Consider the following 25,060-nt stretch of genomic DNA (forward strand, 5'->3'; position numbering starts at 1 on the left):
AGCCCTGCGTGTGTCTGACTTGGCGCTCGCCTCTCCAGCTGATGCAAGATGAAATAAAAACGCCGGTAAATGAAGGACAGCATCCCGGCTTCTAGAACAGGAACCGATTCGTCACAATCACTCGTGGGTGGGCGCGGTTTGCGATGATTGACGGGCAACACAACCAATAACCTACATGGAAGAACGCATCTCTATGCTCTCTCGGTGACCTCTTTCTCAACGATTAAAAAAAATAGCATAGTAAAATACTATACAGGAAATAATAAATGCATCCTCCTTAAAAAAAACAAAACAAACAAAAAAAACATTCAGTTTAATCACACGAGGTTGTTTTCATTCCTAAACAAAACACACACCCGTATTTCATATACTTGGGCCCACGATGTGGCCTTCAATATACAAACAGCGCGTTGCGTTGCATTCTTTGGGGGTTGGGTAGGTGTTTGCATCGAGGTGTAAAAGCACTTGGAGGTGAATTAAGTTGCATTGCTAGGGGTTACCCCAAGAGAACCGCCGCTTGATGCAATCCACGGGGATTCCCTTTACTATACCGTGCAGGAACACAAACCCGCTCCCGTTTTGGAGGCACATACAGAGTGACTAAATCAACCGCTGTCTAGCGCTGTCTGTAAATGGGCACTTTATTTTTTTTAATGTAATGTTAACACCAGTTGCTTTTCTCCAGCTCACGACGGTCTCTCCAGCTAGGTTTCTCCGAAACAGTCAAGCAACACATAAAGTAAATGATGCGGATTTGTTCAGACCAGTTCCGCAGCGCTGTCATTGCTGGCCCGTGAGGAAATTCTGCCGGTTGCAAAAAGCACAAATATGAAGACAATTTGAACAGATCGACATCAATTAAGAGGGGCCATGTGCGTTCCACTCCCTGTGCAACCTTTAACCCTTTGCACCCCGCAGTGTCGGGTACAAAAACACTGGGATGGTCTCCAGTTTAGCTGTGCATTATTATTATGAGGAACCTTTTTTTCAGGTTTGCTGGATTTCAAGCTTGATGCGTGTCATCGGGGCATTTCGGTGACGTTTCCCACACGAATATTTATCCAGGGCCCTATTTTATTCAAATTGCAGCAGCCCATGCATTTAAGGACCGTCTCGCATATAAAAAGCGCACGCGTTTGTAGTTAGCAAAACTCTCATTGTGCAATTAATTTGTATTTCTGCACGAATTGCCTTTTTTTTGAGTGACACCAGAATTTAACAAATAGCTGCAGAGAACGGCGGCGCGGTCCCGGGGAATTGAACAAATAGCAATGCGGGGCTCCGGAGTGGGCGGGGCGTCCGAGCCCCTTGCGGGCGTAAGCGTGGCTTGCAGGAGGAAGAAGCTAATTCTGGTAGCCATTACGCTGCGCAGCTCCATTAAGTAAATCCTACTATTTTTGCGTATATTACGTACACTTTTTATTTTTTTTAAAAAAAAAAAACATACAAAAAATAAATAAAATAAAAAACCGAGAAACATTTGAAATATAATGGCATCTCAGGCCAAAAAAAGAAAAATGAATTTTTCTGAAAGGGAGGTGGAGATTATATTAGAGGAGATGGAGAAACAAAAACACATTCTGGTTAACCACTTCAATGCCGGGGTGACACACATTACTAAAAACAGCGCCTGGGTGGAGATACTGAAGCGAGTGAACGCCGTGACCACCTGCCAGCGAGAGCTGGCCGAGGTCAAGAAAAAGTGGTCCGATCTCAAAACCGAAGTCCGGCGCAAAGTAGCCCAGGCGAGGGCGGCTATGGACGGGACGGGCGACTGCACCTCGGTCCCGGTGATCCTAACGTCCACGCAGCAGCGGATTTGCAATTTGCTGGGCGAGGCGACTATCATCAGCTTACCGGCGGGAGACGGGGGGACCGAGATCCCGGTAGCGATGCCACTGAGCTCGGCGACAACCGTAACCCTCACTCAGAGTAAGTCTGTCTTTGGAGTAAATGACGGTGCATTTTGCAAACTTAATCCCCCGGCGATGGTAAACAAGTTGGCAGCGTTAACATTGTTAGAAATGTTTCAGCCTGCTACTCCCGCTGCTGTGCAAACAGAGGATATCCTTCAACGCTGAAGAAAGAAAAACAAATGAAAGCGACCAATGACAGCGCCCTCTAGTTACGATTATTTATATCCCTTCAAAAGCATCTTGTGTCTAATTTCGAGTAGAGTAAGATTAGAACGGCCCGTTCTGTCCATTTCCTTTTAGTCCAGGACTCTCGTCAGGTAACTAAGACTACTTCTTAATTTGAGTACTGTGCCTGGGTTATTGCTTTTGTTTAACAGAGCACTTCCGGTTCTGTAGGTCACAGAGCCGTTGGGGTGAATCTGACCTACGGCATGGAGGTAGCCTCGGTGGTCCAGTGGTTAAAGAAACGGGATACCAGGAGGTCCCCGGTTCGAAGATGTGTTTAGCTCTCTAGTGCCTTTCCTAGTATTTATGCTGTTTGTTGTTGTTTTTTTTTTTTTTTGTTTGTTTTTTCGCAGACATTCAGACGGCTTCCTCCTCTGCAGTTTGTGAAGTGCAGAAAACACTAGAAGGTAACGCAACACTAATTTGTTGTTTCCATTTTATCATACTAGATGTAAGACTGTAGGAATCTTTGATGCTAAGTTTGGACTATCGCGATGCCAACCGATTTGTGATGTATTGATTTATTTTAAACACTTGCTTGGGTATTTAATTCTCTTCTGAGCAGGATTCTAAATGCAAGAAAAACCTGGAATGGCTCAAACTGCTATTCCACTGGAGTCTCGTGTTCCCAGCAGAGCTCCTCCATCCACTGGCAATTTTAACAATGTGTTGCTGGGATTAACCCACAATAAAGCTGCGCAAATGATCCATAATACTGTAGACAAAAAAAATCCAGAGTGACAGCAGCAAGTAGAGTGATAGGCAATGATTAACTGTGAACCCCACTTGTGTGTTTCACTCCAGACGAGACCACATACCACACGCTGGAAGAGGGGGTCGTGGAGTACTGCACCACAGAGGCCCCCCCCGTCGTCGCCACGGAGACCCCCGTGGAAGTGCTCACCAGCCAGGGCGAGGGCCCCATGAAGCCGCAGGAACTCAAGAGCCGCATCGCGCTCAACTCTGCTAAGCTGCTGCAGGAGCAGAGAGTGACGAACCTGCACGTGCGCGAGATCGCCCAGCACCTGGAGAACCAGAACGACCTGCTGCAGATGGTCCGCCGCTCGCAGGAGGCCCAGGCGTGCGCCCAAGAGCGCCAGGCCCAGGCCCTGGAGGGCACGCAGGCCGCCCTCATCGCCCTCATTCAGATGCTGCGCCCGGCGCTCAAAGACTTCCGCAAGTTCCTGCAGGGCAGCGCCGGCAATAACTCGAGCGCCAGCGCCCCGGCGGAGAACGAGCAGGGCGCCAAAAGCGGACCGCAGGACAGCGGGCAGCAGTAGAGGACTCTGGGATACTGGGAAAGTGTGACGAACAGGTCACACGCCTGCGTGTTTATGCATTTCAAAACAGACTCTGAGAACCAAAATAAAGACGACACTGGAGAACCCAGTGTTGGGTGATGAGTATTGCAGGGTGGGGAGCAGTTTGTGTTTCAATTCTGTTATAAGCAATTTTATCACATCGTTGATCAGAATTTCAGTGAGCACTATCCTGTTAAGACAAGCTTCTCGCAGTGGAAAAGAAATCACTTAAATTGAAGTCCCAGTGTTATAGACCAAGCTGTTTTGTTTTTTAAAGACATTTTTTTTTTTTATGTGTACAGGAGACTTTTGCATTATGAAGTGATGTTTGTTTTATTTTTATTATTCAACAACCAAATTCAAAACTACAGGTAGACCACACTTATATATAAAATAATTTTAAACCTGCTTAAATTCTGTTGTTAATTAATAACTTCAGAAGCCATTGATCTGAAATTAGCAGTTGAACAGTTATGTCTCAAATATAAATGTCATTCTTCCTTTTGTTTTTATTATAACGCAGTATTAATTGGCTATTCTATTCCTCCTGCCTGAACTGCTGTATTTGTAAATATTTTTTTTTTAAATTGCATTAAAGTGTATTAAGCGCCAGCCACGTGTTAAATAACCGAGAGAGAAACTATCTTAACAGGGAGACGTGGGACTGGTACTGTGATACTGCAACGGAGCCAGGAGAGGGCGCTCCGCACAAACATTGTGACGAACAGTAAACCGTGACGTATGCACTCGATTTGCACAATGTTTCATGCTGAAGTGGGTTTTAAACATATGCTCATAATTTTAAAAAAATGGTCATAATTTATTAACAGGTGACACACACACCTCTATAGAAGCGGCAACAGATGGCATCTGTACGCGCATTAAATACACAGCAAGCGCCGTGTAACTGATGTTATCCCCCGATTACAGTTACACAGAATACTGTATTACATAAACGCTGCTTGCCATGAATTGTGTTTGCAGAATAGACTCGTGTTCACAGCAGCAGGGGGTTAAGCGTGGCATCAGCCGTGCAGCAAAACGTGAACCCCGTAAATACCAAATAGATGCGTTTTAAAATCAGAACGCAAGCTCTGCTTATAATTTGATCAAATGAACACAGCTGCCATTCTGTTCGAGTTTTGCACGGTAAGAAAATATCGTTTTAATATTGCGGGTTTTGCATATGCCACGCACACTTCTTAATCCGAATAGTGTATTATATCCAAGGGAAAATAATACGGACCAGACTTTTAAAGGCATTTGCGTGACCTCCATGACAACACCGTCTGTTTCGGTAAGTATCTTTGTGCGAATGCGGAGCCAGCGTTCTAAGAGCGGCGTTCTATTGCCCGCCCAGGTGCAGGTGACGTAGTCCTGTAAGAGGCGGTGCTTTGGAGTTTGGTTTATATGCCCCTCTGCACTCAAACTGCGGGCACCAGAGGGAGAGATCGGTTTGCAGGAGGTGGTGCACGTTATGGGCTTGGAACTAGACCCCTTTCAAATCTGTTGTGGTTGATTATTTGTTCATCAGTCCAGCCCAGTCGCAAGCCCACGGTGCCATAAAGAAAGACTCGAGCTCTGTATGTTGTTTTTTTTTTTGCGTGCGTGGACGTGGGAAGTGGAAGGCAGACAATTCAATCTGCAATTCGTGCTCTGCAGTGGTGGTGGGGGGTAAGATCAGCGACCGCACAGCAAACTGACAACAGAGACCAAGGAGTGACCCGTTAATAAACACACCGCAACAACAAGACAGGAAACACGGGCACGCCGCCGCGATCGAAGAAGAAGCCGACCTAAGGACCGTTTTAAAAAGGAGGATACTTGGACCCATTCAGCGTTGACAGAAATCCGAGCAAGCCACAGTGCACACGAATATAGTCGGTGCTGCTCCGGGCATCGATACATTGTGCTGGGCTTGTGTCCCCTGGTCCAGTTTCTGTCCGCAGCGATGTTCCCGCTGACAGCTGTCCACAGGTTCAACACCGACTGAAGATTTGATTTTTTTTCTCGGATAACAGTGTTGCAACAGGTAAAGAACAACACGCCACGGGGTTGTATTGATCTGCTTCATGGTAAGTGTGTGCATGGCAGTAGTGCGAGTCCATGCTTGTGCTTTGTGTTAGTGCTCAGTCTGTATGGAGTGTTATACAATTCTTTATGAATTGTGTGTTTTTATATCGTGGGTTTGCTTCAGACCAATTCAACATGTTGCGAGGTCACATCAAATTCCATTCACATGACCAATCTTTTAGAAAGTTACGTTCTTGGTGGCTGTTGCATAATCCTGTACTTCTATATTGACGTTGTGTCCTGTGGTTTTATTTCTTAACAGATCTTCTGGTGTCCTGCTAAACCATCCTGTGTAGAAATGTCGAACCAAAACCGAATCGCCAAGAAGAATTTCCAAGCGCCAGATTAAACCGAATTAAAAAAAAAAAAAAACACTCTCACGTTCCGGAAATCGATTTGTATTCATGATTTAGCATAACTGTTTACTTTTCTTTTTTTGTTTTTATTATTTAATTTTTAAATTTATTATAAACAATCCATTGTGTCCTTTTTTTAAAATTAAGTTTTTTTTTTTTTCATACACGCCTGTCTCATAATTAGTTCCATTCCCTGGGCAATAAAGGAGGTTTTTGTTTTTTTTGTCCTAATTGCGAGACATTGGGGCTGCTTGTCAATGGCGTTTCTAATGAAGAAGAAGAAGTTCAAGTTTCAGACCTCCTTCACCCTGGAGGAGTTGACCGCTGTACCGTTTGTCAATGGAGTGCTTTTCTGCAAAATAAGACTGCTGGATGGAGGCGATTTCACAACGTTGTCTTCAAGGTAAGATCAGTTTATTTAATAATAATAACAATAATAATAATTTGTACCAAGAGCGCATTGATGTAAGGACCGCTATTGTGACCATTCTTGTATATGGACCGCCTATAAAGACCGCCTCTTAGCCAGTCGCCTGTATCATCCTAATAAAGGTGTATTAGAACTGTTCCTGTGCCGCTACAGGTGTAGTGAAATCTGTCTCCGGTCACCTGTACTAAGCGGTCTGACAGTGTCCAGTCTGACAGTGTTGCATTGCAGTGCGTGGTGGCCAGTTTAAGCAGTGACCCAGCCTTGCAATTCAGCAGCTCTGGACAGCTTGCATGCACTGTAAGTGTACCATTGAAAGAGATTCCAGAAAGGACACATCTGTAGATGTTATACTGTGTAATCAATGTAATGCTGTCCACCCCAGTCTCCAGTTAATGACAGGGCCGGCGACGCAGGTTAACGGTGTGTCTGTCTGCAGGCTTCACATCAAAGTCTTATGTGCTGTTGTGTCTGAAGCTTCGTTCAGGGCCATGCTGTCCATAGGCACTAAGGGCTTCCCTGGCCGCTCTGTGTCGGACTAAATCCTCAGTCAGGACACCTGACCCCACTGTGATTGGATGCCTCCCAGCAGTGTCAGCCCACACAGACAGCGTGTTGATCCACACTTGGCTTCAGGGAAACAGTTTCTGCTTGGGATCTAAATGTGCAGTAAATACTGTAGCCTCTAACTGGACTCCTGGCAGGTCTTTCATGAGCAATGCTATTAATCAGTGTTAGGTTAGCTGGAGGGAACACATTGGGCCAGTGGCCTCTTGAAATGATTTGTTGTAGATGGCAATAAGACTCCCATTGCGTAGCGGTTTGATCCATGCCTGGTTTAGTAATGAGCTACCTATACAAAAGCTTGTAGTAGTCGTCTTTCTATCCCTGCATTTTCTTGTACGCCCTGAACTGGAAGAGGCGAGTTTTGCACCTCCCTTTCTTTTTCCCCTTGCAGAAGCGCCTGCTCGCTGCAGGCAGTGCTTTGAACTGTGTGCTGTTTCTAGCCCTGCGCCTGGTTTGATGTGTGCAGCTCTCCTGAGGGCTTGTCCCAGTGCTCGGCCGAAGCTCATGCTTACAAACCTGATGGTAATTGGAGTAGTAGTAGAGTAATTGAATCTGGAGTAGGAGGCGCTGCCAGCGTGGCTTCACTGCCTTGTAGATGCACTGTGTGTGTGTGCGTGCGTGCGTGTGCGTGCCTGTGTACTGATACTGTGCGTGGCTCAATAAACCTGAATTTATCCATTTCCTGTTTGGTAAATGCAAGGAGCGGATTAACTATTAAGGTCAAATTTTAGCTTTTGTGCTGCACAGGGCTCCGAGGCATTTTAGTAAGGGGAGCCAGATTTATTCAAGAGCTACGGTAGGGCTAACCAGAGTTAGCAAAAGCAGCTGATAAACTTTCTTATTTATTTATTTATTTACTCAGGATAGAACCCATGTTGTAGGTTTTTTCCCCCCTCCAGGCAGTTCTTTGAAAAGGAGAAGGCAGCGAGATTTATAAAACCAATGGCAAAAAGCAGACCAAGCATTCAAACAGGACAACAAGCCTGTGCACGTTTGTGTTCTACTGCGTATGGAAGTGGGACGTTCCACGTCATCGATTCAATTCAAATACCCCGTGTTTAATGCTGTTGTCTTCCACTAATGCAGATCGATTTGATAGAGTATTTTCTTTTTTTCTTTTTTTTTTTATAGCTGGTATTCCCTGTTGAGAGAGTTCACTCTGTAAAGAATTGGTTCTCCCAAAGAAACAAAAGATTTTGCATTAAATTGAGGCTGCTTGTTTAACTGTGTGTGTGTGTGTCTGGCGCTGTGCAGCTGATGTGCTGTGAAGGAGGCTGTTTGAGAAATTTGCCTCCCAGCTTTGGCTCTTCCTAACCAAAACAACATGATCAAAGAGCATTTCTCAACTCAATTAAATAATTCCTCCGGTCTTCGCCTGTCTGATGTGGTCAAGCAAGAACATCTCGTACATTCTGCCCCGAACGGCTGGCCGTTGTCCTGTTCGCTGGGGCTGTTTCAATTGTATCTCTTTCCAACCCCCCCCGGGGCAGTCAAAAGATCTGTTTATTTTCTGAGACGGCTGTCCGTGCCGTTTTGTCTAAACAGCATGCTGGTGTTTTATTGTCTGCGAAAGATACAAACTAAAACACTGATGCAACACAGCGCTGCTTCACAGCGTCTTCTAGGGTTTAAATGCGCTGAAACTTTTCCAATCCGTGCCTTTTTTTTTTTTTTTTTTTTTTTTTTTTTTTAAACCTCTTTCCAGTGCTGTGAATGTGTCTTAGGCTGGTTGTTCTTATTTTAAAAGTGGTTTAACCAGCACGGTTTGCATTGAGGGGGATGCTCTAGTTGTCTAATGCCATAGCATGATGAGCAACAGAATAATCCGCAAGCAGTCCCGGTGCTTCAGGACTTGTCTGTCTGCGCTGGGAACGGCTGTGTGTTCAGGCTGAGCAGCGTGCTGCTCTCTTGCAATGCTCGTTTCCTCTTTAGCAAGGCCCCTGGTTACTGTAGCGCCTCGTACACAGCTGGTTCTATTTCATGCATGAATACAGCAGCCTTTCAGTGTCCGTGCTATCTGTTGCGTTTACAGAACATTTTGGGTAAGACTTGCGCATCTGGTCAAGGGCAGTGTAGGTTCGGCTTCTGGAAATAATGAAAACAAAACAAAACGAAAAAATGGATTACACAACTACGCTCCCAGTACAAGCCAGCTTGCTTATGAGTAAGCGTTTCCCAGTGGGGGTCTGGCAAATCTTGAAGTGCGGTAAGCAAAATATACCACAAAACCCCCCTTCATCATCATCACATGGATGTTTTGTCAAATTGCCTCTCCTGAAGTAGTGCTGCTGGTCACTGGGATAGGAAGAGCTGTTAGCCTTGGATACACGATCCCTGAGTATTAACCCTAATCCTTTCTCAGCAGGGAGCGTGTGGATTGCATAATATTGTGAGTCAGTGCCTAACAGCAATAGATCGCCTGGAGTGACTTGTGAAGAGGGCCACGCAGGTCCAGTTGTGGGGTAAAAGACTGTCCTAACAGGAACCGTTTATTATCCTTGCAGAAACACTGTCAGATGTTGTAGCTTCCGTCTGTCTGCGTTGTTTTTGTTTCTGTAGGTCATTTATTAGAGCAACACTGGGCTTCGACATAACAGAAACTTAGTTGGTCTTGCACAGTGAAATCTATGTTGACTGGTCACGTAATAACGTGGCAGCTATCGGAGAACTCCTGTTAAACCCCCCCTGGCCTCCTCGCACCTTTATTAAGTGTAGCACAGTCTCTCTGTCTCGCTCTCTCTCTCTCTCTCTCTCTCTCTCTCTCTCTCTCTCTCCTCTTTGTTCAGTGAAACGATTGCAATTGGAGATTGAGACATACAGAGTGTGTTATTGTCAAGGCCAGCAGGCGAGACGGAGACGAGCATTCTCAAACCTAGGACGCTGCAGCCGAAGGACAGTTTATACGAGAGCAAATGTTTTGATTTTAAAATAAATAAATAATAATTCTTCCCAAATTCCTAACGCTCTGTCAGATTTTCAAATTCGATTGGGAACAGTCCGGTTTATTCTGGAGGGTTTTAAATAGAGGTTTGCATTTTGACTTCAGCCTTTTGTTGGTTGGCACAGAGGCCCGTTTGTTTTCAGTATCTGTTGAGGCTTCTTTGTGTGTCGTTCGGTAGATGATTCAGCTTTCAGCCATGTGGCACATCATGGTTTCTCGGCCCAAATGGGGGGGGGGGGGGGGGGGGAATCTAAACAGATTTAAAAGACAATTAAATTAATTAAATCTAAAAGACCATTTTTTTAATTTTGTATTTCAGTTTATTTTAGGAACCCAGCTGAGGGAGAATTGGCAAGTCTGCTTTCAGAGAGGTTGTGCAGCGTGGGGGTGTTCTGTTTTCTTTTGCTTGCTGAATCCTGTTTTTTTTTTTTCCCTGAATCGAGTTGCAATCCGTTCCCTGCACTTGGAATCAAAGCTTCTCTTTCTGTGATGTTCACTCCCACTTTGGTGCAGGGCTGGGCTCCATTTCTGCTTTTATAATTCCAAATTCTTTATTAAAATCACTTTCCAAAGGTTGTGAAAATTGCGATTTATACCAGAAGACGACTTTTAGTTCAGCTTTTCTGTCCATCCCTCAGTCAAATTTTCCCGAGGATATCTCCTTTTCCTTCCTGTTCAGCTTGGAGTTTAGTAACCAGGCTGCTGACTGCATGATTAATCTCTGCATGGGATTAATGGTAGGCGTGAAGCAGAATTTCAGATTGCTGTCAAACCTCTCAGGGCTTGGTCTGTAGAGGACCTGCCCAGTTAGAATAATAACCTGTTGCAATCCCAGCCTGTCGGCATCTTTACATTCAGAGCAGTAGAACTTGTAAAACACGTGCAGGGATGTCTCTTCCTGTTTTATTAAAAGGTAACTGTACTGAAGATGGGAAGCAGGGGGATTTTAATGGCTCTATTGTACTGATTTAGTGTCTCCTGTCTCTTAACACCCCTCAGCTCCGCTGTACAGTGTGTGCTGTACTTGGAAAAGATCCATGTGGTGTTTTCCTTCGGCGCACTTAATGCTGTGCTCCATAAGCGTGGCCCTGGTGGAATTCAAACAATGTTCCCACCTTGTTTTTCGACAAGCCAGCAGATCTGCAGCAGTTGTGTTCAGCGTAGTTAACGCCGAGTATTTGTTCCCCCAGTTGGTTATTATTTTTCTTGTAAACGGTGCATTCAAGTGCCAGACGGTGCCCCTGCAGCCTGCCTGCCGCGCAGCGTTTTGAGCCTAAAGCGGCGAGCTGGCTGGAGTTCACAGCTCTGACCTTCAGAAACAATAGACAACATTTCAGAGCAGCGGAGACCATCAGAGAGAGAGAGAGAGAGAGAGAGAGAGAGAGAGAGAGAGAGAGAGAGAGAGAGAGAGAGAGAGAGAGAGAGAGAGAGAGAGAGAGAGAGAGAGAGAGAGAGAGAGAGAGAGAGAGAGAGAGAGAGAGAGAGAGAGAGTGTTTATATGACAAGAAACTTCACCAAACGTTGATCGCTCAATCCTAGCCCCCTGTATAGGGTTGCACTTGACTGTTCTCTCACTGGCTGAGCGCTTATGTTTTATGAGGACCCTCTGTACAGTGTGTGGTTTTAAGGGCTGCAAAAGCCAGAATACACGATTCTAGCTCCTCACTATAAATGTGTTTTTTTTTGCCTTCAGTATGGGTCCCACGTTTTTGGTTTTATTGAGCACCCTGCCGGTTCTCGCAAGCCCCCCCGTCTCCTTGGCAAGCTTCATTTTATTCTTGTGTGGATCTAGAACATCAAAGCAGTGACTGTCAGAGCCTTGCTTGGCTGTTCAGCGCTGGATGATTTGCACTGGAATGGTTTGTTTTATTATGTTTTTACATTCCGGGTGATTGTAATTAAACCAAAGTCTCCTTTTACTTTCCTTTTGCCATTAATCTTGGCAGCTCTGAAAGCATGAGGTGGTCTCTTGTTAACAGTTTGCCTTTCTACCATTGTTTGCCAGACCCCTGGCTGTGTTTAACTGTGCTTGCCTACACTTTCATTATAGACAAGCTATCCCCTTTGATCCGTTTCCATACTGTGTGATGCATAAGCGCTTCTCTCCGTATGGGAAACGGTGTGGGCCCGGCTTACTGCCTCTAGCTTCTAATATAAAGACATTTAATAGGAAGTCCGCCTGTATTAAGAAGTGGCAGGATCTCGGAGCAGAATGAGCTCAGGGGAGGATCAGGAAACTTCCAGAATGTTCCAGCAATGCCCTTCTCATGCCTCTTTCCAGTCTTGACGGTGTTTATCAGCTAGTCCTTAATTTTTTTTTCCCCAAAAGACAAAGAAGACAAAGAAAATCCCTCTCATTGACTTAAATCTTTACTTGTATCTGTGTTGCTAAACTCGGCTCACTCACTCACTCACTCGCTCTCTCCCTCCCCCCCTCTCTGTGCCATCTGGAGCAGAGCCTGCAAGAAAGGCAGTCTGCTTCATTTATTAGGTATTCGAGATGCTGGGAGGAGGAGGGGGAGGGGGAGGGGACTCTGAAGTTCTAATTAATTAATCGGACTTTCCAGCCTGACTCCAGCTCATTAATGACCCTGTCATTCAAGAGGTGCTTGCAACACCAACGTGCCCTCCAGTGCGTGGACTGTTCAAATCCGTCAGCTGATTTTAATATTGCAGACTGCGAGGGTCTTGACATTGCTGAGCAGAGCTGGAATGAGCTGGGGGTAGGACCCTGGAGCTGGCGATCAGACTCGAACCTCCAGTCCTGAGTGACCTCAGCTTGCAGGGATGGATTACGAAGCAGAGGAATGCAAGGAACAGAAGAGTCACTGTCCCAGAGCAAACAAGTTCTGTACAGTCTTCTGGAACCGCGGGAGGGAGTTTCCATGCTGTTTGACATGCTCTGCTGTGCAGCTAGCCAAGGGGAAGGCAGGAATTTCCATGGCCAGTGCCGGGGGTCGTTGAATGAACACCACGCCGAAGTTTCAGAGCTCCTGGGAATGTGAACCAAAAAAAAAAAAAGCTTTGGCTAGTTCCTTTGTGGGCAGATAGAGCGGCGCCATCATCCGAAATGAGTGAGAGTGAAGGCTACCGACCTGAGCTTGTTGGCTGGAGTCCTCCTGCGTCTGGACAGACAGACTGTGCTTTTCTGTAGCCACACTGTTACAGTCCTTGTCTTTTTAAACAGGTAGCAGCTAGCAGTGCTAGGTGTGTTTCCTTCCTTTTTTGTTTTGTATGGTAAAATAACCAGTTTCTCTCCTTTTTGCTGGAGGGGAGGTTTCATGAATAGCCTGCTTTTTAAAATGTCAAATACAATGCGCCTGTCTTCTAATCTGACAACGTGTTTCATAATAGTGTTGCTGTAAACCCTCGCACAGTCCCTCGCTCCAGTTTGTTGTAGTAGCCCCAACCCTACTCCCTTCCTTTCTCATTCACATTCACATCACGCCTCCCAGACACACAAAACGCTTTTGTGCCTTCTACAGTAGCCTTCGATTGTTCTGATTTTCATCCGCAAGCCTCTGGGAGGGATTGGGATAAATAGACAAGGGGCTTTGACAAGCAGCGCTGTGCCAGCAGTCCCATGGTTATTAATAAATACAATGTTCCCCCGTTCCTTTTGCAAAGTTTCTGCTGGCAGGTTGCAATTGTTTCGGACCCTGTATACAGCCTGGCCACACAAGTCCCACGGAGGTCTGGTCGTGTCCTCTGGTTATTCCCAGATCAGGGAGGAAGCTGCTCTCGGTGGCACAGTGTGATTGTACATGCTTCAGTGTTGCTGGAGCGCATACCACAGAACAAGTTAATGATGTTCGTTAGATTCAATCCTAGACAAACCAAACGTCCAGGTTTAACTGTTAAAAATCAGTTCTGCATGTATAAATAAATAAGCCCCAATTAATTTGTTTTCATTTTGAATTGTCGTTTGTGCTTATGAGTGAAGTAACCCTGGTACCCAATCAGATCACCTATAAAAGAAAGCTGAGGAATTCTCTTCTGTACATTAGAATGCATTTCTGGCATCACACCTTTTGCATGATATATTTGATATATGAGAATATTAACATGGTTATCTGTGCCACTGAATACATTTCCAGCTGTGTTTGTTAGAATGCTTGTTGCATCACTGGTTCCAACACAAACATTCCAAACTCGACGGTATTTATGAACTATCTATTTTATGTCCTAGCGCAGCAGCATTCTTTATCGGCACAAGGAATGTCTGCGATTTGCTGTCTGCTGAGTCAGTTTGGAGCACGCTCTCCTGCATTGCAATGTAGGCTGAAAGCTTGGTGTACCGCATATTTAAGTTATCTAGCCAAAAGCTTCCTGGAGGAACATTTAAAATAAACACTACCTCGTTTGCAGAGGCCTTTTGTCTCTGTAACGCACGCAACGGTGGAATGGGCCTGTGTTGCCGTGGTAACTGTTTTGTTTTGTGTTTTTGGAGAAAGCAGTTCTGCTCTGCAAAATATTTCACATGAAGTTTAAAATCCGTTTCTCTTGGAACGGCTTTTCCCAAACAACCAAACTTCTACAGAGAGTTTATTACGGGCTTGTGGAGTTGGCAGAGGAACCTTTTGCTTTAATGAAGTTCCTTCAAGATTTATACGGTCTTCAGCGCACTCCATCAAACCAGAAATGAAAGCCTTGCACGTTTTTAAAAGGGTAACTTAAACACGAGAAGCGAGTCAAACGCTTTTAACAAATTGAGCTCTATTGACCAGCTGGTTATTGTATCCGTGCAAATCTATTTCTCGCCTCGGGGTGTTCGTGTTTAAGAGCTTTGCAGGGCTTGCTGTGACAAGACCGGTTTCAATAGGTTCTTGGGCAGGGATTGTGAATTGGAGTGCTGTAATGACTGCTGGATTATTGAGCTAGAGGGGAAAACGGTGATTGCCAGTAAGTTTTGTAATAGACACTATAATGCATCCTTTTCTACAGTAACCAAGAGAAGGATGTTTTTTTTCATTAAGGTGTAATGATACGTTCTCTTGTCCTTTTTGTATGATGTCAGCTGTTGTGCGCTGAACACTGCATGTGCACGGCAACGCATGTAGAAATGTCGGTGATCACACAGTTCCTGATTTGCTAGTTTTACACGTCCCATTTATGATCATGTTCTGTAGACTGGTTTGAAATGCCTTCCCTTCCACCAGTATAGCCGGAAGGTGAAACTACCAGGACCCCTTCCTGTTTTACTGCACTGTTTGTGCTGGGATGCTGCAGCGGTAGATGCAGTTGACAGCAGAGTTTTTATGCAGTGTTGATCTGGCGGAGCTGGGGCAGGGCTAGCCTCACGGCTGCTCCAGGTACCAGGCCCCAGGAGGATCGGACAGGCTGTCACAGGCTGTTTTTCATTTCTCTAACGCTACAGAGTATCTCGTCCCAGTGGGAGCTGCCCTGTGGTGCAGTTCTCGGTGTTTTTATCTCTTAGCATTCGGCTGCATTTCAAACCGAAACCTGCTTTAGGCTAGGAACCAATCTGTGCCTTTCTCAAAAACAACAGCTGTGCTAATACATTAAATAAGCCTTTAAAATTGTTTTTAGTTTCACATATTGATTTATGTTTTTAAATTATTGTATTCTTTTCTGAAGGGGGGGAGTGTATATTAAACTTGAAGAGGTTTTGCTTGAGTTTAAACCGGAGTGAGTCGACTCTTTCCAAAGGGCTCCGAGAGGTGCCAGTCAGCACAGTCCAGACCGGCTTCAGCTGTCTGTGCACACGCACGGGGCCGGGTCTGTGCCAGGTCAGGGCTTGCTTCAGGGAGTGTTTGTTCCCAGTTTGGCTTCTAAGCAACCTCGGCACCTTGGAGCCCTAAGAGACACGAAATCTGGCCAAGTAAGGGCTTGCAATCCGCATGGAAAGCCATAGGTACCTGCATAGATATGTGCAAATGTCACCTGTACAAGAGCCAAGTTTGAAGCCTTTTGACGTCTTCTAATGCTGAAATTTGCATATCCCCGATTCCACCCAATTCTGTAGCTACTGCTTTGCATATCCCTGATTACACACAATTCTACAGAACCATTTTTCTCAGCTTAACTTGAAAGCTGTTTGTATTTATGCATGCATACAGATACTGCACAGTATATTCATATGCATTTAAAAATTGTAAAAAAGCTGTGACATTCTTTTTTTAGTATTTCTAAATGTTCCACTGTTGTGCGCGTGGCTGATTTTATATTCATATGCAGTGCGCACAGTAGAAATAAAACTTTGAAGAGCCGCCTTGTAGCTGTTAATGACAAAACGCTCCAAATAAGACACCAGACCGGAATAAAAACGCCTCCTGAAGTCGTTTAATTGAGCGCCTTGTAAAGCAGTCTGAAGTTGAAATTGAGTTCTCATGTCTGTGAGTCAATTCTTGAGAGCTCCCTCCCAATACAGCAGAAGCACCCAGTCCAGTCAGTGCCTTTCTCAGACTCTCCGTCTGTTATGTCGTTTTGCAGCCTCAACACTGTAGGCACTCGATCGCTTCCCACATTCCTTACCACTATCACATAAGCATCAAATTCAGCAGATTTCTTTATCCAGCGCAAGCAAGATCTTTATCGCAAGCCGGGAAAGTTGTCTCCTTGGCTCTCTCGCGCATGTTGTTGCTTTGGGTCTTTGAGAATAGATACTCTGATACCATCTGCGATCTGATCCCTTCAGTGTGGGTCTAGAGTCAAGCGTGTTCTGATACGGCTGGATCTCAAGGAACTGCCAGAGCCACGGAAAATACATTTTCATCGACTAGCTCTTGGTTTGTCACGATAAGGAAATCCCTACAGCTGTAATTCGTGTTCGCAGGGAGTCTGGACGTTGAAATGTATTCCCTGACAATAGTGAGAACCGTACAGTACTATGCCTTTGAGTTAAATATATAAAACGCATCTAAAATGAGGCTTCTAGCTTCCCGTCTCACCAGCTGTAGATTAGCAGCCTCTTCTATGGTTTCCTTTTGTACAGAAATAGTTATGCAAGGTAGAAGGTGGGGGGGGGGGGAAGGGTTCTGCTTTTTTGAAACGAGTATAAAATGAAGAAGTGAACAAGACTTTGACCTGAGACTCCTCGACCCTTCTGCAACACATCATGTGTTCACTCTGCCGAAGGTTTTCACAGGTCTGGTAACCCAGCTGCGGTTTTACAGCGCGCTTCCCACTGACTTCTCTGAGCTGTCAATGGAGATGCTCATTCATGTCCTGTCCCCTCTCTGTAAGAACCAGTCACTTTAACTGCCCCCAAAAGTTCACCCTGCTTTACAGTGAACTGCGCAGAAGGTCCTAGCAGTCTAATCCCGGCAGTAAAGCAGACTGCAGGAACTCTGCTATCTTTACGGTTTGGTTCAAGCACTGCAAGGTTTTTCTTTTGCTTGTCGTGTTGTTGTTTTTGCACCAAGGCAGTGCCCTTGTCTCAAGTGGGGTTTGTTGTGAAAGAGGTGTCAGCAGCAGTGGCTTCATGCTTTCTGAGCACAAAAAAAAGAGGAACCGCTTCTCGGTTAAAAAAACTTAAATAAATAATTCGCAGCAGGCTTGAGCAGTTTTTAGCCTTTTTTTCTAACAAGTGAACACTTTCAGTCCTGGCAGCACCTGAAGGGCCTACCTTACCTTAGCGCCGTTTTTACAGTTAACAAAATATATTTAAAAAAAATAAATAAATAAAGTCCTCTTCTCTTGTATGCTCAATAAAGGAGTTCCTTTTTGAATTCCATAACTTAATTTCGCATTCTTCAGCTTGACAGAAAAAAAAATTCTGGACTTAAATTTTTACAGCTGTTTGTATTTATTTAGTTATTTTCAGTTCTGACTAACCGGGACAATAGATCTCCTCCTTTACACTGTTTGCAGGATGGGGCATCGCATTCCAGATTTGAAGAGTACGTTTAGTCTCTCTTCTCCCAGTGTCAAAGTGCTTTTGGGTTTATAGGTAAACGTTTAACCTGGGCAGTTAACATGCTGTGCTGTTCATTTCTCAGTAAATAGAGCTGCTTCCTTCTTTTCCTTCATGAAATGCAGTTCAGCTGCTTGCTTTGGTCATAGTAATGCAGCGGTGTTTAGAAAGAGCTGGGGGCTCTGCATGAAGTGGGCGTGTGCATGAACGATCCAGTACCGGCGCTGGGTCCGACACTGCTGGGCTGCAGCTCCCGGACCTGGATAACAGCAAAGTAAACGAATCATTACAATTCTGGAGCCTGCAGTGACACAGATTACTTTCAGGACTCCTGATTGGTTCAGCAGTGCGGAAATCAAACTGGTTGAAAACCAGCTGGAAACCTTAATAGCCAACAGGACCCCCTCCCCCACTGCAAAACAAATGGATCCATAGTAGGGCCTGTGGAATAGAAAGCACTGTTCTTCTTCAATAGCATGAGGTTTAAAATGGTATACTGTGCCATTTACTTTGCAGATTTTGGGGTGGGTGGGGGTGGGGGGGGGTTGTATTTAATTTTTTTTAGTCATCAGTAGTTCCAATACCTTGATGCTGTGCTTTGATGGGGGTTGCGTCTCGGTGGGAAAGGCTGAAAGCCCCCCTCCTCTTTCCTGCTGCGAACGCTTCGCTAGCTCCCGGGAGACCTCTGATATCGAACAGCACGTTGCAGTTATACTGGAGTTCAGGATTCGCAGTCACTTACTAACTGCTCTGGGCTTTCGAGGTTCAGGACTGCCAGTTCTGTATGCCAGGCGGGTCGGTGCATTTAGGACCCGTGGATAAGATCGCTCTGCCCTGGACTGGCCCGCCAGCTATGCTGTTCTAGTCCCCTGGGTATGTGTGCAGACTGGCTCTGTGTGCTGCAGTAGCACAGGCTACAGGACAAGTGCGTCTGGAAAACAGTGGCAAGCAGACAGGGAGCGACAAGCAATCAAAGGAGCACTGGACCTGGAGGACCATCCAAAGCATATTGGGGTACCCGAGCTCCCTTGTAATGGATCACTGTTTGAAAGGTGTGCGCACGGTTTTAGCGTGTTCACTTTACAGGTTGTCCTCCCCACCCTCTCCAACAAAAGCGTTCCAGAGCAGTTCTTTCAACACTGGTGTAGATTTCTATGAGAGATCGCTCCGCTCGAAACCGCAGGCTGCTATCCCATAAACGGAACCCTACTCGCCGTGACGACTGGTACTGCAAACCTTTCTCGGAGAGGCTCCTGCAGTGCATAACGTTTTTAATGTGATTTTTTTATCAGTGTGCAGCACAGTGATAGCTGACTCACGCATAGAAAAAAAGGAAATAAGATTTTGAGAACTGAATAATCAAGGCAAACCATGTCCGAGATTTCGAAACGGTTTTTATGAGAGCGGGTGATCAAAGGGCCATTTTTGCTTTGAAATGTAGAAATATGAAGGTACTGGACTGTGATGTAACCAGAGTCTGCTGCATCTTTCTTTTTGTAAACTTGAGATTGACTGAAACATCTTGAACAAGAATGGTCCTTAAGGCGTGTTCAAAGTAAACCGACGGCATTCTAGAAGACTTTATATCTGCATTGTGATTTTTTTCAGGCATTTTAAAATGAAGATCTCTATCAGAGGCGTCAAATCAAGGTAAATCGCCTGCAGCGGTGTGATCCAGCGGTTTTCTTGCTGTCCCATTTCTTCAAGTGCGATTTTCAGTTCTGTTTGCAAGCTCAGAGAGGCAGTTAGGGCGCTGGGAGTCTGAGTCTGCTGCTCGGTGTGAGTGTGTTCATGGGGCTTTGTGTTGCTCTGTGTTGGTTAAGCGTGCCGTAGCATGTGCCTCCCTTGTAGTATGTAAGCAACATTCCTGTCCGAGCTGCTAGAGATTGCTCTGCAGCAGCCTGCCAGCTCTGGTTTAGTACATGACTGTGAAATACTGAATTCCAGTTAAACAGCTAGACTCGCAGTGCAATACAGGTCCTGCAGTAAATGCAGCACAGTGTATATTTGAAGCCTGTTCCTGAAAGCAGGAAAAATAGAAAAATGCTGTGAATGTAGCTGGCAGTGGTGAAGACGCTGGTTCATGAGGGGTTAAAGCATCTGATTTGGTGTCTGCAGAGGAAGTCTGCTGGCCTCCCATGTGAGCCGTGCTGTATCTCCTACACCCCCGGGACAGGGAGAGCGAGAGTGGAGAACTCCAGGAACGGACAACACTAGGAGGAGCAGGAGACGGGGTTCAGAAGGGTGCCCCAGCATTGCAAGAATTAACCTTTTTGTTCTGCACGGTTATCCCTGTTTCCGCCCAGATTTTGAATCTTTCAAGCTCGTAACTTCAGGACAGTGCGTTAGCTGCGTTGAGGGAGATGTGTCGAGGCACGACCTTGAGGTGGATCGTCTGAACCCAATTAGCTTAAAGCTACTGGACTAGAGCTGCTTCGTGTTTCATCACGCCCCCTTGCCCACCTGTAGACTTGATCTGGCATGGTTTCATGAACACAGTGGCAACAGTCAGCATGGTCATTCATTTATATGAAGGATTGTACAGTTAGCGTTGCTACATGCCCAGTGCTCGTGCTGTGTGTGTATATGCCCCTCTGTCTCTTCATAAGGATCCTCCTTCTTCTCTCTGGTTTAACAGCATTGAGCTGGAATCTGTACAGAACATTTCATCAGCTCTGACGGAGAACTTCCAGATTGCAGTGCTGCTGTAACGAATGGTTGTGCTTTTTTTTTTTTTTTTTTGGAGCAGGCTCGGATCTTGTGCATGATGTCCCAAGTAAGACTTCCTTTTTATTTGCCCAAACGAGAAGGGCAGGTTTGGGCCGTATCTCCCCACCCCCTCCCTACCCCCTCTCTTGCAGTTCATAGACTAGCGACAGGGCTGGACTCAATCTAAAAATGACCTCTGAATGGAATCGGTTGAGTGTGACTTGGGTCGGTTAATCCCGGTCGTTTCTCTCTTCCTGGCTGCTGTTGGATATATTCAGTAATTAGCCTAATTTGACTGCAAAGCAATAACAGTCTCTCTCTCTCTCTCTCTCTCTCTCTCTCTCTCTAGAGAGAGAGAGAGAGAGAGAGAGTACAGCAGGGAAAAAAGAGAAGTGTACCTGTGTGCTTTGAAGGAGGCTGACAATAAGAAACGTCATGCAGACAGGAGTTAGCTTTTTTGGGGTTTCAGTCTCCTAGTTCTACAGCACCTCGCAATAAAGGAATTTCATATCTAAATTATAAAGGGGGCTTTCTTTTTAAATTGAGTCAGTGGGGTGACTTTTTTAATGACTCCTTCAAAAGCAGCCTGCGTGGACGGCTTCCCTTTTTTTACGCACTTCAGCGAGCAGATGTTTTTTCTCCCGAGGAAGTGGTTAAAATGAAAGCCGGCAGTAATGACTAATCTCTTGAATTGTGCGTTTCTGACACACGGGACATGCAGAGATTCTTGAAAACGTTGGCGCGGCAGAACTCTTGTGTTCTTTTGAAATCTTTTTAATGCCTATTGTCAGAAAGCTACATAATCCTGCGTCTGTTTTAGCATCTGGTTTTCATTCGTGTAATCAGAGAGAGAGAGAGAGGGATTGTTTACAAAATTGAACTTTCTAAAGTTTTGTAAACTCAACGGAATGCAAGAGTGGCAATATTACCTCTGTTTTACTTATTTTTTTTTTTACAAGTCACGGCATGTCATTTGAATCAATAAATATTACTTCACACAATAATAAAATTATGTACTTTAAAAAAACAAACAAAAAAACCCCAAAAAAACTCCCTTGCCGACAACGAAACAGTGATTTTTAATTGTCCCGTTTTTGTCAAAAAAATAAATCTCTCTATTGTAAACCAGCAGAGTTTCATATTTTAACACACTGACTCATTTTTTTTGTATTTTATTGTATTGTCAGACGCCCTTATCTGGGGCACTTACAATTGTTGCAAAATATCAAGGTACAAACGATCACATTATAAAATATCACATTACAGAATAATTTACACACTGATAACGAAGCATATGGGTGCGTGAGCTGCTGTGGAAAATATTTCTGTCTCCTGACTAAACGAAGTGTATTTTTTGAAAGCCTGCTGGTGTTTTTAGCTCTGTGTTTCACTGGTTCCAGATGAGTAATGCTGACAAGACGCAGCATGAGATTAAAAATGTGGATTTACTATAGAGAGCGCTCTAACAGATGGAATTAAATAGACATAATCTAGGTCAGTATTTTTTATTTTTTTAAAAAGTGTCAAGAGCTTCAACCAGACGTTAGAAACATGATTTCAGATGTTTTAATCTGCCTCCCTCGAATTGAACTCTGTCCCTTTAGATACGAGGGAGAGTTGGCTGCCTTTTCAGTAATTCACTTATAAGAGGAGCTAGAATTAGATTCAGTTTTAGATGCAAGCCTGAGATTGTGTCAGAGGATCTAACCAGGCATCTTTCTCCTCTCCCCTGTCTCCCTCTGTTTAAATCTCAAATCGCTATGCGATAATAATGAGCTATTGCTTTAATTGCACGACTCCCAGAGGAGTCTGGTGCACCTATAAATAGTCCGGTTAGATCACAGTCTTATGAGCTGCTACTATAGGGGGTAGGGGGTGTGTAAGATCACGCTGCTTCATTATTAACAGCACTGAAACACGCTTCAGTAAATTGAATACAGTCCGGGGTCCTGATGGATTCAGGGTGGCGGGTGGCACCTTTTCTGTTGCCTCTTGTCAGAATGTGTTTATTGCAGCCCTGCGTTGATCAGCTTGCAGAAATAGCCCTGGCTGCGCAGCTGCACGGAGACGCCAGCGAACCGCAGGAATCGATTATTACATTTGCTGCTTCTCAGCAGGCTTTAAACTGCACACTAAAAAGGAATTTTAAAATGCTGCCACCGTCCAGCAAACCAATGGCAGCCTGAGGGACAGACGTGAGAGCACTCGGACTGCCTGAAAACGAGACGGGATTCAGTACTTGATGATATTTGAATTTGAATTGCAGAAATACACCATTCAAGTTTAGACACCTGCACACAATACAGCATGTGCTGTTGAGCGGATGCAAACCTCCAGTGCAGGCTCCCTGTAATGAAAAGGCTCCTTGCTGTAAAGTGACAGGCCGTGTAATTGAGGTTGAGCAGAGCTGTGTCTGTGTTCAGATGAAGACTTGCAGCCCCTTTTGTAATGAAGTGTGAAGCAATGGGTGCCTGGAAGGATCAAGGCAGGAATGTGGGTTGTGTGATGGGGCTGAGGGCTAAGGAATGGGGGTCAGGAGATCTTGGTTTCAAAAATACACAGTTTTACGGCTTATTAACCTGATCTGTAGTTGGAAATATGTAGTTTCTTTCCCCATTTCGTGCGTGGCGACCTCGTAGGGGGACAGATTTGAAAAAAAAAAAAAAAAAACTCCTAAGCCATTATTTTTTTTAATGTATTCAAAACTATTTAAAATATTCTATGCATGAAGGGTTAAATATTTCACAGGCGTGGAGGATGCTGTCCTTTATTGCTTTGTTATTGAAAATCTTTCCTGTTCAGATATCCTGGCACGCTGCCCACCTCCAGGCACGCTTTGAAATCCGGCTGCCGCCTGTTTACAGCTGACTCTCACTTCCTGTCCGCTCGCCCGTGTGATTGGCCAGTCCTGTGTGAGGGAATTTAAAACTGTGGGCTTCTGTTCCCCCGCGGCTCCAAAGTGGCAAATATTCCATTGCTGTTCTTGCGTGTTTGGACCTGCTGCTGTGGTGGAACCTGCATTTTAACGTCGCGTCAGAAAGCAGTGATCTGGAAAGCGCAATCGTCTCGATAAGACACAGTGTTGTCAGCTTGGCAGGGTCTTCTAATCTGACTGGACCTTGTTCCGCAGAGACAACAAGCCACTGACTTCTAAATCCGTGCTTCACTCTTTTAAGAGATTGCTAGGACCTGCTGTTTCTGCCCTGATCGTTCACAGCATGTTTCCCTGTTTGTTTTGTACTCCGAGTTGCAGTGGGTTTAGACGCTGACCTTTCCTCTCTGGGGCTCAGGGTTCAGATCCAGCCTGGGTAGCTGGTGGAATTCCTCTCTTGAACTCTATTTTAGCTCGCCACGGAGCGCAGTGCACTTCAGGATCACTGAACACATGACTGAGTAGAAGGGGTGGTGGAAGCACTGTTAGACTGGAAACAATGAGAGCTTTGTAGAGTCTGTAAGGTGTTATCGTTGATTTTTGGAGCTACCGTTCCTCAATTCTAACCTCTGGCTCCTTTAGGGAACTTAGAAGAGGAAATCTGTTCCATAGTCTGCAGAATAGTTATTACTTTACAGAAACATCCGCAACTGCTGTATAGTTTAACACAGCAGCTCCTGCCAACCAAGCACAGACTGTCAGGCCACTGCCGAAGCCTGCCAGATCATCCCGTTCGTGATTTTAAAACTCAGCCTGATTTTTATCAGTAGAATTTATTTTTAATAGAAAAACGCTCCTCAGTGCCGTATTATTCTCGGTACACCGCAGAGAAACGATCCTTCAATGCAAACTGCTCCGCAGCCAGAGTCATTCTGCAGGAACCACATACAGACAGCACGAGGACTAAAAATAAAACGGCGATCCGGATTCGTCCAGGAAAATGTTTGACCTAAATGTCTTTTTAGTGCTTTCTATATATCTTGTGATTTAAGTACTGCTCGAGTCCCGCTGTATCCTGGTCGGACCCATTGACGCGTGTCAGTCTGATGCCTACAGTAACCTGGCTCTGTGTTGTTAATTCTCTCATGGGGGTGGGGGTAGGGTGCGGACTGCGACAGACTGGATTAATTTGGGCTTTGCATCACCAGTGCCAGGGATGAATGGAATGCTATAGCAGCTAGTTGTGCGGGAGAAATGGCGTCTTCCATTTATCATCATAATACTATTGCAGATGGAACGCAGACAGTTGGGAAGCATGATTTTTTTGAAACCCTGAGCACACTGTTTAGCTTTTGTGCCTGTTCTCTGCCTCTAGCTGACACACAGACTCCCTCCCCCTCGGCAGCGTGAGGGAACAGAAAAGAAGGAACGTGTTTACAGTCAGAATGACAGACCCTTGATTTTATTTAGTCTGTGACGCTTTCCTTTCAGACTGGGGGCCCAAACATCAGTAGAAGAGAGACATCAGCCCAGCCTAGATTCCTTAACCTTAATGCTGCGCCCTTTTCCCAAGTAGATTTTGAATCGGTCGTTGTCTTGTGGGCTAACTTGGCGTGTGTCCAGGTTATGAGTAGAATCCAGCCCATTGTTTAATCAGGGAGGTACGGTTTCAACACTGCAATCAATACCACAGGCAAGTGATGTTTCAGCAGCGCTTCGAATGGACCCGAAACCCCAGACCAAGCCCTTTCTGGTTTAAACGCATGTTGGTAACTCGGCTGCTCTTGTCAGGAGAGG

General features: G+C 45.2%; 1 protein-coding gene across 4 annotated transcripts in view; it reads left to right on the forward strand.

The window, feature by feature from the left end:
• The first annotated feature begins 136 nt into the window (after positions 1-136).
• LOC121309657 (protein FAM102A-like) overlaps positions 137-25,060 on the forward strand; it is a 49,899-nt gene continuing 24,975 nt past the window's right edge. The window contains exons 1-4 of one of the 4 annotated variants that reach the window (XR_005948655.1): positions 137-1,932; positions 2,495-2,548; positions 2,946-5,517; positions 5,778-5,887. Coding sequence is in view for 3 of the 4 variants with exons in the window: in XM_041242704.1 (XP_041098638.1) it covers positions 6,129-6,274 (146 nt within the window). In the remaining variant the exon portion in view is untranslated. Of the gene's footprint in view, positions 1,933-2,494; positions 2,549-2,945; positions 5,518-5,777; positions 6,275-25,060 lie in introns of those variants that run through there. The other 3 variants (XM_041242704.1, XM_041242705.1, XM_041242706.1) reach the window with 3 other exon arrangements.

Source organism: Polyodon spathula, unplaced genomic scaffold (assembly GCF_017654505.1).
Source record: "Polyodon spathula isolate WHYD16114869_AA unplaced genomic scaffold, ASM1765450v1 scaffolds_1422, whole genome shotgun sequence".
Lineage (NCBI taxonomy): Eukaryota > Metazoa > Chordata > Actinopteri > Acipenseriformes > Polyodontidae > Polyodon > Polyodon spathula.